At 52.4% G+C, this 15,941-nt stretch overlaps 2 protein-coding genes across 2 annotated transcripts in view; one reads left to right on the top strand and one right to left on the bottom strand.

Annotated features, from left to right (window-relative positions):
- Positions 1 to 1,416: 1,416 nt before the first annotated feature.
- On the top strand, positions 1,417 to 12,923 carry TDRKH (tudor and KH domain containing). The gene is made up of 13 exons (XM_011377681.2): positions 1,417 to 1,501; positions 6,379 to 6,523; positions 7,222 to 7,328; positions 7,936 to 8,125; positions 8,781 to 8,920; positions 9,031 to 9,352; positions 10,223 to 10,383; positions 10,572 to 10,744; positions 10,984 to 11,048; positions 11,338 to 11,489; positions 11,703 to 11,804; positions 12,069 to 12,165; positions 12,343 to 12,923. The coding sequence occupies exons 2-13, from the start codon at positions 6,400 to 6,402 to the stop codon at positions 12,393 to 12,395; spliced, it is 1,686 nt and encodes a 561-aa protein (XP_011375983.1). The 5' UTR covers positions 1,417 to 1,501; positions 6,379 to 6,399; the 3' UTR covers positions 12,396 to 12,923.
- Positions 12,924 to 14,659: 1,736 nt separating this feature from the next.
- Positions 14,660 to 15,941, bottom strand: part of OAZ3 (ornithine decarboxylase antizyme 3) — a gene marked incomplete at its 5' end in the record, with an annotated part of 4,130 nt that continues 2,848 nt past the window's right edge. Inside the window, 2 exon segments of the mRNA XM_023521849.1 lie at positions 14,660 to 14,916; positions 15,652 to 15,892. Coding sequence (XP_023377617.1) covers positions 14,774 to 14,916; positions 15,652 to 15,892 — 384 coding nt within the window.

Genomic DNA, 15,941 nt, shown 5'->3' with positions numbered 1-15,941 from the left:
CCTAGTATTTGCAGTCCTGAGTATTCATCATACAGATGTGCAAGAGACAAATGAAATCTACTTGGGTATCAATATAATGTTCAAGGATGACTGAATACATCTTAATATGTCCTTCGAGCTTACTATGAAACTTACTATGAAGCAATATGTACTGCTATGAAAAGACACTAGACTGACTATCCAAAAGGAAACTGCAAAATAGTACGCATGTTATCATCCTCTGGGTAAAAATATATAACACAGGCATGTTTACTGAGTCCCTGAGGCATCTCCTTAGTTGACAAAGATACTATCTTGCGTTCATTCAACAAACATTCACTGAGTGCTCGCCATGCGCCAGGCACTGTGAGAGAAGCTAGTGCGGAAGATCCGCGCATTAAAAGGAGCGCCCCACCCCTGGTCCCCAGGGTGAGCCCCTCGTGCGGGGTGGGGGTGGGGCGAGGAGGGGCGCAAAGACCCGCTCGCGAGGCGCCCCGCCGCGCAGAGGCGGCAGCAGGGCCCAACCGTCCCTAACGGTCCAGGACCCGGACCGCGACTGGAATGCAATCTTCCAAAGCAAACCGCCGCCTGCGGAAGCCCACCCCCCCTTCTCGCCCCCGACAGAAACGGCCCCAGCGTGTGCCTTGGCGCCTGTCGCAGGACCGGTTTCCCTCAATCCCCAGGGAAGGGCGGGCCCGAGGCTCCCTTACCACGGGGTGCTTGCAACTCGCGTCTCTCTCCATCTGTCCTGCTGCGTAGCGGTCCTCGTCGACAGAGGAATATAGCGGACCCTCGCTCTCTGCAACGCGGCTCCTTCCCCTTGACCGTCTGTGCATCTCTAAGCCTACTTTATGTTTTCAAAAAAGAAAAAAAAAAAAGTGTTTCCTTGTCTTCCGAGTCCCTGGTGTGGGGAACGATCGAGGCAAAATTGCGCAGAGGAAACAAGCGGCGGAGCGCGGCCCGTCACGAGGCTCCTCTCCCAGTGGTGACCGGGTTGCGGGGCGGCACTGGCATTGCACAAAAGCACTAACGTCGTGCGAACCGTGCTACGGGGGCAGGAGCCACTCGAGCCCCTCGCACCTTGGTCCCAGCCTCGGAACGCAGGGTTCTCCCCGAGGCTCAGGAGGTGGCCGCCTCCTCGATAATTGGCCCGGAGGCGACCGCACGGCGCCTCTAATTGGCTGTTTAATTCTCAGCAGCTGCACTCTTAATTAGCAACGGCTGCTTTCCCGGGATCCTATTGGCTGACACGGTGGGCCGGCCCCGAATTCCATCCGGGTAACTGGGCATCGGCGCGCAGCCCCGTCGCTCAGGGGCAGCCCGCGGCGGGATTGGTTGTGGCGGGGAAGGCGATTGGTCGGGCTGCGAGCCGGCCGTTGATTGGTGCGGGCGGGCTGCGGGGGCGGGGAAGCGGAGGCTGAAGGCCCGCCGGCGAGGCCGCGAGTCGGCGGCGCGTGGGCGGAGGCGGCGGCGTCGGGGCTGAGGTGCGAGGCGGAGCGCGCGACGGCCGACTCGGGGAGCGGTAAGGGCGGGGACGGGGAGCTGAGGTCGGGGGAGTGGGCAGGCTGGCCGGGGGCGTCCCTGGCACCCTGGAGGCGGAAATGGGCTGAGGAAGGGCAGTGTCCGAGGCGGGGGCCCGGCGGTGGGGGGGTCCGAGCCCCAGGAGGCGAGTCGCCGCACCCAAAGGTGTTTTCTAGGCCCAGAGTTAAGCCCCAGCGGAACCGGGGCAGGAGAGTTCGCCCTGAGCCAGTTCGGACTCTTCCACCGACCGTTCCTTTTCGAGAACCGCCATCAGTTTCTCAGTTTCCCTTTGATTTTCCCCAGCTTTTTCTTTTAACGATCTCGGTTTAAAAATAAATGTAGCCGGGATGATGAAATTGAGCTGCTTCAGTTCAAGGCGCGTGTCACCACCGTGTTTTAGGTTCTGGTCATTCGGAGACCCTTGCTGCCCTGCCGCTCACCACGTGGTTCGACTCCTAACCGTCTTTGAAATGATAATGTAGAAGTAAGTCTTAGTTGTGCACATCAGATAGTTGTTAGCAGCTCTTTAATACAAAAGTCAGGAAACTTCAAAGTTAGCTTTTCCCCCCCCGAAAGCCCTCATCTAGCCACATTTCTCACCTCGAAACGATCCACATCTCTGTACCCAGCTTCCCCTAGGAACCGTGGTCTTAAGTTCTACTCTCTTCACATTCAGTTGGAATTAATAAGATCAAACACAAGCATTCAGTACTATACAGCTGCCCCAATTTCCATCATATTATTTCCCACTTTTATATGTTTTTCTAGAGAAACTTAAAAGTGTGAAAAGCTGTGTAAGTTGTAAACAAAACTAGATCAGTCGAGTACCTGTCATTTGTGAGACAGCAGCTGATAACTCAATTAGCACAAACCTCATTTGTAATATTTGAAGAGGACTTGGTAAATATTTAGCTTTTGGTTCAAGTAGAGGTCACCCAGTCAATTTATCCTTGTCACTGACATTGATCTTCCTAGCACACACACCCCCCTCCACCACCGAATCATCAGTATTCTCTATCTCAGATGCCACCATCTACCAGGTGCCCAGGCTCGAGTGAGAAACCTGATCGCCAGCTCCTTGGCTCACTCTCTAACCTTCCCATAAATTAATTGCTAGGTCTTATGTATTCTACCTATTAAAACTGATCCAGCCACTTCTCTCCATCTTTATCGTTTACACCTGGTCTAGCCTCTAAATCGGTCTTCCTACCTTCAGTTCAGTCTCACTACAGACGCAGCTGTTAATCAAAAATTGCAAGCAATGCGTGTGTTATGAAGGTATGCTTGGAGCGTACGGAAGCTCACTGCCACGAAATCTGACCTAGTCAGGGCTGGGGATTTGGCTGCAGAGTCAGGACTATCAGATATCCTTTTGCCTTGATTCTGATAGATTCTGAACTGGAAAAAAAAAAAATGCTATTAGTCCTTTTAGGCTCCGTAAAGAGGTGCCGAGTGACGGGTCTTCAAACCACCTCGCACAGTGCATTGTGTGGAAATGACCAATTAGTCGTGTGTCCTTAGGGAAACCCTATATCTCCCCCGGTCTCAGACTCAACATTATTAGTGCATTCAGGTCAGCTCTGTAGTCCCTTCCAGTTATACAATTCTATGACTTCTATGCCCCATAAGCATGAATTATGGCCAGAAAGATGGTGTTAAAGGCAGACAGCGTTAGAGGTCGGATCAAGCTACTGCTCTTGTTCACAGAGCTAGATTTTCAGTTTCTCAAAACCTTTAACATCTACAGATTGCCACCTGTCAAGAAGCTATCCCTGCCTGATAGCTTCATAAGGCAGCTACTAAGTGGGCTGGACTGTTATATCCTCAGGGCCAAGCACACATTGGATACTAAATATTTGTTGGTTTGAATGCAGAAGAAAAGTGATTTGTATATTAATGGGGTGGTTTTAAGAAATAAGCCTTTTAAGTTCTGGTTCCTCCCAGCTGTTGCATGAACCAAGAATTTACACTGTCTTTGTATTGCCACGTTGTTAGTTGTTTTGGTGTTTATCTTTCCTACTAGACTATCTCAGGGCAGGAGTTATTATTCTTCCTTGTGTCCCCAGCGTGCTCAGCCCATAACAGACAGCACTATTTCGCTATGGCACATTAATAGTGAAGACAAGCTTTGTACTTTAGAGCCCATATGAGAAAATATATGAAATAACCAGTAGATAAGTGAAATCTTTTTTAGACACCCAGAATAAAACATCTTAATATAGGGGCAGTACGAGCTAAAGAAACTCACCCTCAGCCAGCAAGGGGAAATCCCAGAGGCCTCCGAAGTGGTAGTAGCAGAGCTGAGATTTGAAGAAGGAATAGGGTTTTGCCAGGGATACCAGATGGGCTAAGGAGTAAAACTAGGAAGGCAAGTGACACACAAGTCAGCAAGTATACGGAAGAGAGCAGCATATCCCGTTTCTCTAGTAGACATGGGCTCGGAATGTAATGGTAGGCAGAGATCAGATTACACAGAACCGTGCCTGCCATTCATGAGTTTACATGCGGGCCACCGAGTTGCTGAAGAAGAGAAAGTTTATTCAAACGATTATTGACCAAATATTTATCAAGTGGCTGCTGTTTGCTAAGCACTAAGGAATGAAACAAAAAACTCCTGCCCTTCTGCAGTTTAGGTTCTCATGCGGAAACAATCAAAATAAATACCTTGCAGGTCATTATGATGACTTTGGCTTTTAATCATAGTGAGACGGGAAGCCACTGGAAGGCTTTGAGCGAATGAGTAATGTCGTTTGACTTTGTCCAGCTGTTGCGTTGAGGATAAACTGGACAATGGCAAGTGCAAGGACATAGTTAAGCAATCGCAAAAAAAAAATTGCAGTAATCTAGACAAGAGGTAATCAAAAGTGGTTTTGAACAGGTGGTGGTCATAACGGTGGGGAGGCGAAAAGTAGTCAGATTGCGCATAATTCGAAGGTAGAATGAATAGGATTTGCTGATAGGCTGGATGCGTTGTTCACGGGAGAAGATGAGCACGATTTTTAGCCTGAGGAAGTAAAAGAATGGAGCTGCCATTCACTGAGATGGCAGAGACCACACACAGGAAGGGAGCGAGACCAGGAGCTCAGTGTTAAGTTTGAGATGCCTATGAAACATCAGGTGGAGATGTCTCAGGCGGTCAGATTTACAGACCTGGAGTTCAGGAAAGCAGTCCTGACTGGACCCGGGAGTGCTCAGCATGTAGGTAGGATCTAGCAGAGAGCATGAGACTTAATGAGGTTAAAGAAAACCGTGAAGAGGGCAGAGTCAGTCCTGGAGCGCTCCAGAGCTTAGAGAAAGGAGCAACCAGCAAAGGAGACCAAGGGAGCAGCCAGAGAGGGAGCAGGAAAGCCAGGAAGATGCTCGCTGTGGGGCCACGGTGTTCCGGGGGAGAGGCCGTCTCCAGCTGTGCCAGACACAGGCGAGGCTGGGTAAAGTGAGGGCAGAACTGGTCATTGGATTTAGCAATGGGAAGTCACGGGTGGCCTTGACAAGGAGCAGTGAGAGTGGATTCAAGAAGAGAACTTGAGCACAGAAGTATTAACACTCGCGTTTTCTCGTAAAAGGAAGGAAGGAAAGAAAGATATTTGGAAGAAGTGAAATCGAGAAAGGGTTTCTTCAGGAAAGGAGAAATAACAGCATGTTTGCTGATGGAAAGATCCAGTGGAGAGGAAACCGTTAAGGATACTGGGCAAGGAGGGAGAGCAGCAGCACGTTTGTGAGAGGCCGCGGGGCTGGGGGCAGAGACAGTTCATCGTGGTTCGTAGGAGAGACCATACAATAGGTAGGCGCAGGTGGAGGTAGGTGGGTAAATATGGAAATTTCTTTTCTCGGAATGTTCTACTTTCTCAGTGCAATAGGAAGCAAGGATATGAGAGAGGATGGAGGAGGAGGCCCTCGAGGTTTGAGAAGAGATGGTATAAAATAATTGCAAGGGTGAGAAAGTGTATGGAACAAGGAAATACATTAAGGGACATGCTCGGCATTAAGATTTGCTTGGCAGCAAAATGAAGATACAGTGACACAGGATCTGACTGTGTCACTTCTTACTGGCCGCTGTGAGAAGGCCAGGAAGACCACTGCAGTGGCGTGAGATTTGAGGAGTCTTGGATCCGTTGAGCTGCAGTGTCGTGGCGTCATTAGCAGGTGGGTAATAATGAAGCTGCAGGTGTGGATGAAATTAGCCAAGAAGAGCAGAGTGACAGGAGCAGTGCCTAGAGCAACAGGAGGATGAGCCTAGGACCCAGAAGGCCCTTCCAGGGAAGTAGAAGAAACCAAGGAAAAGAGGGAACCAGGGCTAAGCTTAGATGAGGCTCGTAGGCTCCATCTGGGTGGTTTTCTGCTGGCTGGAGTTTTGGCGAAGGAGCAGGGCAGAACCTGCTTGCACTGTTGAGTAAATGGAAATCAGGAGTACAGACAGTCAGCAAAGACTGTACCTCCAAGAAAGGTACGCAGAAGTAGCAAAGCCTAACACGAGGCCTGGAAAACCATTCCTTGCAGCGACAACAGCTTCTGGAAAGGCCTGGAAGCAGAGAAGAGCATGAAGAAGGAATTTTAAATAGTTTGATATGAAATCTAAATACGTATTTTTTAAATAGTAATAATTTTGTGTTCATTTGTCTTTTAAAACTGCTCAGTGTGTAGTTCCACTTGGACAAGGGTCTGAAGAATGCTTCTGTTTAGCTGCATGCGTCCCTTCGCTAACTTTAAAAAGTATCAAGACCTTTTACGTGAAGTGGACGTGGAGACCACTCAGGCTCCTGAAACGGGACAGCGGGCATAGTGTTCTCTTCAGGAGCATCGCTGCGTTCCCACGTCCCTCCGCCAGCCATAAAGGTGTTGGGGGAAAGCGCCTCCTTTTCTCTCATTTGCTTGTTTCAGGATGTAAGAGTACAGCAGAAAATGTCCACTGAACGGACTTCTTGGACAACTCTGTCCACTGTTCAGAAAATAGCGCTGGGCCTGGGGATCCCAGCCAGCGCCGCAGTTGCCTACATCCTGTACCGCAGGTACCGGGAGAGCAGAGGTACGTGGACCCCACGCCTGCGCACACGGCAGCGCTCACCACCCGCGGCCTCGGCCAAGTGGACCGACAGCTGCCCTTGCCAGGCCCGGTGTCCTTGGCTGGGATGTAATTGGCTTTCTCTGAGGGGGTCTTTGAAATGCTTTGGTTTCTTCTTTTCTCTGTTCTTCATGTGAAGCTCTTATCATTTATATGAAGCTATCATGTGTATGAAATGAAAAATTCATAATTCTGTTGATCTGTTCCCTTCAACATCAGTGCTGCAATGGTTCTTTTTTTTTTTAATATCTATACTCATCTTTTTTATACGTAAGCTCCTTCTATTTAGTCGTTAGGAGAAGGCTGACTGGGGTGCAGTTTCCCCAGCGGCCGGGCGGGAGAAGTGATGCGTGTACAGACGGGGGTTCCGGGCCCGCTCTTCGGGCACCGTCGGCCTCCGTTCTTCTCCAGAAGTAGTTTGCCTGAACCCGGCAGAGCCAAATGCCCTCTCCACTTGAGCATCTGAAACAGTGTCCCAGAGAGCGTGCCCATCTTCCAGTCCTTCGGGGCGTTCCAGTACCCACTCGGTGACTTCTCCCTGTCCTTGTGGCTGAGACCCTCGGTCTGTCTCTTGGCTCGGTGTGTCCGACAGCCCCGTCAGGGGAGGGCTGGCAGTGGCGTTGGGTGCTGTCAGCCTGACCGGATGAGCGTGATCTGTGCAGAGGAGCGGCTGACGTTCGTTGGGGAGGACGATGTCGAGATGGAGATGCGAGTGCCCCAGGAGGCCGTGAAGCTCATCATCGGCCGGCAGGGAGCCAATATCAAACAGGTGAGCGCGCGGGGGCTTCCCGCTGTCCCGGGGATTGACTGCTCCCCCTTCCCTGCCCCCGCCCCACAAAAGCCACCCACACTACGTATACTTTAAACATAAAAAATGGAGGAACTTTTTTTTAGCTAGTATGCTGACTCCCTTCTAGAGATGAGTACTTCTGCTCCCTAGAGAATGGATGACTCAGCTTGGAATGGGGATCTCTGCGTGGATGAGTGTCAGCTTGGTATAGCTCGAATCATTCTGTTCTACTGTGGAATTAATGAACTCTCATTAATCGATAGTAAATATGGACTACCTGCCTGATTGTCCGTACCATCTTCCATTGTTCAGGTAGAATGTCAAGGAAACAAAATATCTAAGTCTCTAATCCAAATAAGGTTAGGAAAGCGGGTTCCGGACACAGGGAGGAGCTGTTTGAGTTAACGGCCGTTCGGGGCTGCCGTTGTCACTGACCCCCTTCCGTAGGAGGACTGCATGGAGCGGCCCGATTTGGCTGCTAGCCGTGCAGTGCCGTCTACCTCCAGGGTCGGGTTCCAGGTGTCCTCCGCTGGCCCGAATGGGAGCCCTTCCAGAAGCACACTGCCATGTACCCTTTTCTCTGCAGCTGCGGAAACAGACAGGTGCTCGCATTGATGTGGACACAGAGGATGTAGGCGATGAGCGGGTGCTGCTTATCAGTGGTTTTCCTGTTCAGGTGTGCAAGGCCAAAGCAGCAATCCATCAGATCCTGACAGAGAATACCCCAGTGTCTGAGCAGCTCTCAGTCCCCCAGAGATCTGTGGGCAGAATCATAGGTACCGCCGGACGGCTTCCTCTGCCGTCTCCGTTTCTTCTTTGCCTTCCTGTCACACCTTTCCGAGGGTTCCCGGCCGACTTCCCCTTCACCCTGCCGTGAAAAAAAGACATTGAGACTAGAGGTTTCCTTTTTCACAGAACTATCGGTAAAGCAAAGCCCATTCCCTCAGAAGTCGTATGAGCCGAACTTTACAGATAGGTTCCGGAGGGTTCAGGTTCGGGTAAACGTGCTTCCCTCGTAACGTGTAGAGGGAGGCCGAGGCCGCTCGTGCCGCCCCAGCGCTTTGACGGGAGTGCTGCAGGGAGCCCCCGGCATGCTTCCTTCCCCTCCTGCTGCCGTTCAGGGCACAGAAGCGCCCTGTCCTTGGCCCGACGTTTCACACGTCACGTAGGGTCTCTTCTAATGAAGCGGGAGGCAGGCACGCTGAGTGGTCAGAAACAGAAATGGCGCGAAGCCAGCCTGGCCAGTGCCGGGTGGACGCAAGGCGGGCAGAGTGGAGAATCCAGCAGCCCCCTCCGCACGGCGGGGGTCCCCGTAGCGCCTCTCCCTTCGCTGTTTGCTCTCCGCTCCTCGTAGATGCGCACACAGTGGTTTCTCTGGTGGCGGAGGCCAGCCAGGACCCAGGACGCGGTCTGATGTGTTGTTGAACGTAGGGCGAGGCGGCGAGACGATTCGTTCCATCTGCAAGGCCTCTGGAGCCAAAATTACCTGTGACAAAGAGTCGGAGGGGACGCTACTACTATCAAGACTTATAAAAATCTCAGGCACACAGAAGGAAGTGGCAGCAGCCAAGGCAAGTAGCTGACGGACTTGAATCACATCGAAGAACGAGGAGAGCCGTTCATTCCATCCCAGGTCAGGCCAGCTGGCCACAGCTCTCGCCCCTCCCCTTGTTCCCCACAGCACTTGATACTAGAGAAAGTTTCCGAGGATGAAGAACTTCGCAAGAGGATTGCTCATTCTGCAGAAACCAGAGTCCCACGCAAGCAGCCGATCAGTGTGAGACGAGAGGCCATGGCCGAGCCGGGCGCAGCCGGAGAGCCAGCTTTATGGCAAAGCGCCGGTGCCAGGACACAGCAGGCTTCGCCGCCGGGGGCTCCTCCCCACAGAGGGGGTGGCGACGTAGCCATCGTGGGGCCAGAAGAAGGTTCCTGGGAGACACCTAACAGTGACAGCGTTCAGAAGTCTGGAGCCCAGACCAGTCCAGAGACGTCCATGTTTGAAAGTATGAAACGGGGCGGGTGGAACCCACTAGCTACATGAAGATAGAAATCCTGGCTTAGGTAGCCCAAAATAGGAACAGTAAAAAATAACTTCTGTTTTCTTAACTACACTTACAAGTCTCATCACAGATAGGCCTTTTTTGGTAATATTTTACTTAGGTTGGTACTAAAGATAATATTTTTCTGAATACAAACCACCTAGTGACGGAGAACATTATAGAAATATGACGATTGGCAGGAAACTAGTCCGGGAGTAATATATCAAATAATTGAATTTACATGGTATTCTTTCACCAAATATAGTTATTAAACAAGTAAAATACTCGGCCCAATTCTTTTTCCTTTTATTTTTTTGCCTGTCTCGTTTTTGAAAACCAGCTGCTGAAGAATGAAAAGGCTGTGAGCTTTCTGTCCCACCCACAGCTGTGGGATGGGCAGAGGAAACGGGGCCCCGAGAGGCTCACAGACTTGTCCAGGGTCACGTAATGAGTCAGTGGGAGCATGGGATAGGGAGCGAGCCCACATCGGTCCGAGCGCCTTCCACTGGTCCGCGCATAGCTGGCGTGTGCACGGCTTACCGTCACTGTAATCGATGACTGATTTGGGTACCTGGCCGATGACTAAGAACGTAAACTCTTATTACTCAGTTCCGTAGGAAGGCATGGAACGTAGCTCAGTGCCTTTCAGGGTGTTCCTGTGTGATTCATCCGGTTGTCCCTCCAGCTCCCTTTAAAATGGTAATGGCCACTTTTTATTTGGCGCCTCTCACCCCCAGATGCAGTCTCCCCGTGCCAACCAGAGATGGTTCTGGTGTGGTCACCACATCAGACGGTGGTGATTCTGCAGCTTAACTGGCTTCTCTCTGTGTTCAGTCCCCAGTCCTGACTTCAGTTTCCATGCCGACGAGTTCCTGGAGGTCTACGTTTCTGCCTCGGAACATCCCAACCACTTCTGGATCCAGATCATCGGCTCCCGCAGCCTGCAGTTGGATAAGCTTGTCAGCGAGATGACCCAGCACTATGAGAACAGTCTGGTGAGTCGCCTGAGGGGCAGGGCTGGGTCTGATGCAGAGGGGCCTGTCTTGTTCATCGTGGTCTATTTGCTTCCTTTTCCTGTGGAGCAGCTACTTGTCCTTTTTCCTTCCGATATTGCCCGTTAACCTGTTTTCAGCCTACGCCTCCCTAACTCGCTCCTCTCCTGGCTCCGCCTCCCCACGTGTAGCCCGAAGACCTGACCGTGCACGTAGGGGACATTGTAGCAGCACCTTTACCTACGAATGGCTCCTGGTATCGAGCCCGGGTCCTCGGCACCTTAGAAAATGGGAACCTGGACCTCTACTTTGTTGACTTCGGAGATAATGGAGATTGCCCACTGAGGGACCTCAGGGCACTCAGGTCAGTGTGGAGGCCAGGGTGGGGTCAGGCTAGAGTCCCAGCTGTCGCTCTGCCCCGGCCGGAGGACAGTGAGCTGCTGCCCCCCTCACTGCGGGCCTCGCAAGAGGGCACGGTCACATGGAGCATGATCACGTGGAGCAGACCGTGTCTTCCCCCGCTGGGTGAGCCGCCGCTGTCCAGGAGCAAGGGACAGAGGAAGGCCCTTCCGGCGATTCTGACTTTCATTGCTTTCTCTTCAGGAGTGACTTCCTCAGCCTTCCGTTTCAAGCAGTAGAGTGCAGCCTGGCGCGGATCGGCCCCGCAGGTAAATTGGGCACGACACCTACTGACCTTGCCTCCAAGTAGAGTGACTGACACAGCCTGTGGGAGGAGCTCTCACATTCTAAGGCTTTTCGAGTTGTAGGGGCTCAGGTGTCTCGTCTTCACCAGCACTGGAAAGCAACAGCCAGAAACTTGCCTGGCGGTCACGTAGGTGTCTTCCAGCACAGGAAGCTGCGGTTCCCATTGCCCTCCAGGGGGCACTCGCAGCCCGGGCAGCACGGACCGCTCCCCTCTTCGGAGTCCCCCACCACCCCCCAACAATCTTTTGCCAGGCGAACAGTGGGAAGAGGAAGCTTTGGACGAGTTTGACAGACTCACTCACTGTGCCGACTGGAAGCCCCTGGTAGCCAAGATCTCTAGCTACGTCCAGACTGGGATCTCAACTTGGCCCAAGATCTACCTGTATGATACTAGCAGCGGGGAGGTAAGCCAGGGGCTCGCACGCCGCTCGCTGGCTCTTCGGTGTGTTTATAGCTCATTTACTTTTTTTCCCAGAAACCCTGACCGGCATGACTCCCGCGTGGTCAGATCTGCTCACTGACCACGTCTGTAAAGCGTCGATCCTAGCTCTTCTGCCGTCCCCTCAGATTTGCCCTTCCTCACGGAGAGATCATGCCCTTTTCATTGTTCTTCTCAGAAACTTGATATCGGGTTGGAATTAGTTCGTAAAGGGTACGCAGTTGAGCTTCCTGAAGACATGGAAGAAAACCGAGCTGTCTCAGACACGCTGCACGACGCGGTGAGTGAGCCATCACAGCCACTGAGGGGTGCTGCCTCAGGCCAAATCTCGTGCCTCGAGAGACTCGAGGGCTCTTGAGCATGCCATTTTGCAGAGGGCTTTACCCAGGACGCCGAGTTGCTCTATGGGGTTATCAAAGGCAGTATCGTGTCCCTCTGGGCAGCCAGACTCAACTGCCTGAACCAGATCCTCTGAGCAGAAAGACTAGCCACCCCTTTCCCTCCGGCCAGCACATTCTTCCTTCTCCTGTTTGCATCCTCTCAGGCCACAGAAACAGACATCTCTGTCAGCAGCGTGCTCACTGAGACCAGGAAGAGCCCTGAAGAGAGAGCGAACACCCTGTCCTGCCTCAGCTTATCAGGTACCAACAGCATCTCCTCCCAGAGCGTCCTCCGCAGCCACCATTTCTCAGTCGGCCCCCCCAGCTAGGGAGCTCGTTGAGGCTCTTGGCCGGGGGTCACAGAGCACCCCGAGCCTCCATGGAAGTGCCTGCTAGATTAGGGTGGGGTCTGACTTTGTCCTCATTTCCGCTGTGCAGAAGCTGCCTCCATGTCTGGCGATGATAACCTCGAAGATGACTTCTTAATCTGAAGTCGGCTTCCGCTGCCTTGGCCATCCGCTTTGCTGTGCGCGTGCAGCTCTCATCTGTCTGTAGCAGCAGGAACAGTAGTGAGGATGGCAGCAGGGGCCCTGCTGCACCCTCGCGTCCCCACAGCCTAAGTACCACCTCTGCAGCTGCTTTCCTGTAGCTTACCTTGCTCTCAGATCGAGCCCTTCCAAGCCTTTCGTGTCTTTGGCAGAATTTGCACAGGATTTGGTGCCTGGAGAGAGGAGCCTGTGCCAAAGAGATCTATGCAGTCCTTCCTTCATTACACGCACGGTCCGGCCTGCTGTGGGCCGAGTGCGTTTTCTCCTTCCGTCGGACTACCAGAAAGTGCGGGGTGGCGGGAGACACGCGTGCCCCTGCTCCACCCCCTCCCACCCCGTCCCAGGGTTTGACTACTGCTTGTTATGTCCGGGCTGCTCAGCATCTGGCTTGTTCCCCTCTGCCAGTCCGATGCCCCCGCCGCTGGGCTGTGCCCTTTGCGAGGCTGGGAAACAGCCGGGGCTCGGTCTTCGGAAGTGACGGTCTGCGCGCTTCCGACGCAGCCCGTCAGGCGGCTCTGGCTAAGGAAGGGTTTGAGTGATGCTCTGCAGTTGAGTCAGGAGGCAAAGGCAGGACAGCGTATTTCTATTAAAACGCCCCAGGAGGTGGGGAGCACTGCCTCCCAGCCTCAGCTGCCCACGTGGAGACGGGTTTTGCGAAGCGCTGCAGCTGTTCCCTTGTACGCTTGGGTAAAATCCCAGTTGACAGAGGCGGCTCAGGAAGCACTCTAAACTGCTGGTGTAGTATCTGTAGTACGTGTGCACACACACACACCCCGAGAGAGAGAGCACATGTAGTTGTTTAAAGCGTGTGGGAGATTCTTTGCTGAATAAAGTTCTCAAAAACTTAAAACTAAATGCTGATTGAGTCGCAAGGTAGAAGCAGGCCTTTGGCAGTTTTCACCAGACTTAGGTTCAGAAGATTCCCAGACAGCTCCCAGAGAGGGGCCACCCCTGAAGCGAGTGTCTCTCCTGCGTATAGATCACATTCTTTTCCTAAAGTTACTTCAGAACTAACCATTCACTAAGAACCAGAACCAACTCGGTCTGGACTGTGTACAACCCCACATAAACTATTTGGAAGAAAAGGCCTGGATTAGGGTTCTAGAAATCCGGGTCCTAGGATGAGGCCTCCGCTCTAAACAGGTTGTAAGACTTTAGGGAGCCCGACCCCCTGCCAGCCTGTCTGCACTCCCGCCCGCACTACGAGGACCCAGTGAGAACCGTGACGGGACGTGAAAGTAAATATTCTAAATGTATAGTAGCGTGGGTGGGGGAAGACCAGTAAATGAACATTGGTTTTGCTTAAGGATCAGCAAGGTAAACTGGAAAACTTGAAGTTAGCACGTGAGGATGCCTTATGTCGGATTTGTTTTCCGAGCTAGGAATTAGTGAGGTCTACCCATATACTACATGGCAAATCCATTTTCCCACAGCTGCGACTTTCAAAGTTTACAGAAAAGCCTCAGTACCAGTGAGCAGAGGCTCCCGTGAAGGAGCAGCCCTGAGGAGCAGCCCCCGGGGTCAGAGGGCTCCATGGGGGCTGCCCCGAGCTTGCTCACTGACGCAGGCTCGGCCCCCAGCAGGGTCCTGAGGCCACTTAGTGCCTGGTTTCCTCGCCCCTCATCCCCTCACCCTCAGGCGGAGAGGGCCCCGACATAAGTTCATAAGACTTCCTGTTAGAACACAAGTGGCACCTCATTCCTGGCCACCGTTTGCTACTGTGCGTCAAAGTCTGTCCCTTTACCGTGGCCTCTCAACCTCGTCAGCTTACGTCGCATTCCGATGGGTTCCTTGTCCTTCCAGTACGAGCCTGTGCTGTCCTGCCTGGAACACCGTCTTCCACGCCTCCTGTTTTTTCGTCAAAGTCCCCTTGAGGCAAAGCCGGGGGACCCATATGCCTTCTCTGTCCTCCACGTCCACAGAGAAGGAATTAGCACTTGTGTCCAGTTAGTTTAAATATGTGGATGACCGGTACGCTTGGCTCTTGCTTCCAGCGGGTGCTCAGTAAATGGTTAGAATAAAGGGGGCCTGCCTTTGGGGTGGAGGGAAGGCAAAGGAGCCTAAAATCTTTGGGTCTTTTCCGCCTTTGGTCAGGTCCCTGACCTTTCTAGTCATTAAGTGTTTCTCATACAGCAACTTCTGCTCTGCGAGGCTCATGTTCCCCAGCAGCCAACCCCACTTTCACCCCAAGAAACAGTGAACACGAGGACTGCACTACCCTTTATTCCTAGGGTGGAAGGAGGTGTCCTGAATCACATCCTCGGCCCCCGGGTCCTGTTTATCAAGGCCCCCAGCCCCTCACACAGTAGGAATAAGCATATTCAGGGAGGCTCGCTGTGCAGGTGGCCCAGGTCCCTTTCAAGAGGATACACCATAAAGATGGCATTGTCCCAGGGAGGGAGAGCAGGGTGGTCTGGTCTGACCAGCTCGAAGCCCATGTAGCTGAAGGCCCGCAGCAGGGCACCTGTGGAGGAGAGGGCGAATTAGAGCTGGGAAGCCATGAGCACTCTAGGGGTCTGGCGTGTTCCACTAGGGAGTGGCCGCGGGGGAGCCGTATGGCGCAGGTATCAGGAGGATATGCTTTAGAGTCCCACGGGCCCAAGACTAACCCTGGCGTGAACATTCACTTAGCTATGTGACAGTCTACGAGTTGACCCTTCTGAACTTCAGTGTCTTCATTCGTAAATTGGGGACTACAGAACCTTCCTCAACAGAATTTGGGATTAAACGAGATGTTGATGAAATGCCTAACAATGATAGTTCTGTCTACTCTTGACCGTTCTTTGTCTCATGTCCAACAGAGTATGAGCTCGAGGGAGCAGGTAGTTTCTGTAAGAGGCTCTCAGCACCTGGTCGAATATACTCCTGGTCCTTACTCCTGACCCTTTCATACCACAGGTGCTTAATCCACTCGGTACCCTTCCTGTCCTACCAGCCACATCCCTCGAATGGATGCTATGCAGTTTCACCGGTGCCGCTTCAGTCTGCTCTCTCAAATCTACCTGCAGGGACTTCCTGATAGCAGCCCGCTGTGACTTGAACGGAATGCTAGATGCCTTAATTTCCTTTGTAGGGGCAGGGAAGCCCTAAAATGCTTGCGGGTGCCCTTTTTAAAGAGTAGGGGGAAAGAGTGTCTCCTAAAAAGGCAAAGTCACTGGTAACCGCTTCAGCACCAAGGGCCAAGAACAGCAGATCCCACCTCTGTCGTTCCGGCTGTTTTGAAAGTTTACAAACACAGAGTCCACATCGGTCTTCTCTTCCACGTATTCCAATGTCGCAGTCAAACTAGGAGCAAGGGAGAAGAATCACAGTTAACGGAACGTTTAGTGGACACAGAATCCAGAAAGGTGCCCACTTGGAGCAGAAGAAATCTCATGGGTCAGGTTTTGCTGATCCCAGCCAAGAAGTGCAAGTTACTAAATTAATTTTGATAGACCTGCCTCTGAAACCAAGGGCTCATTCACTGTGAGACTGGATACCCATGCCCCG

This window comes from Pteropus vampyrus, unplaced genomic scaffold (assembly GCF_000151845.1).
Source record: "Pteropus vampyrus isolate Shadow unplaced genomic scaffold, Pvam_2.0 Scaffold319, whole genome shotgun sequence".
Lineage (NCBI taxonomy): Eukaryota > Metazoa > Chordata > Mammalia > Chiroptera > Pteropodidae > Pteropus > Pteropus vampyrus.
Note: the sequence above shows the minus strand (reverse complement) of the source record. Positions and strands in the feature narration are given on the sequence as shown.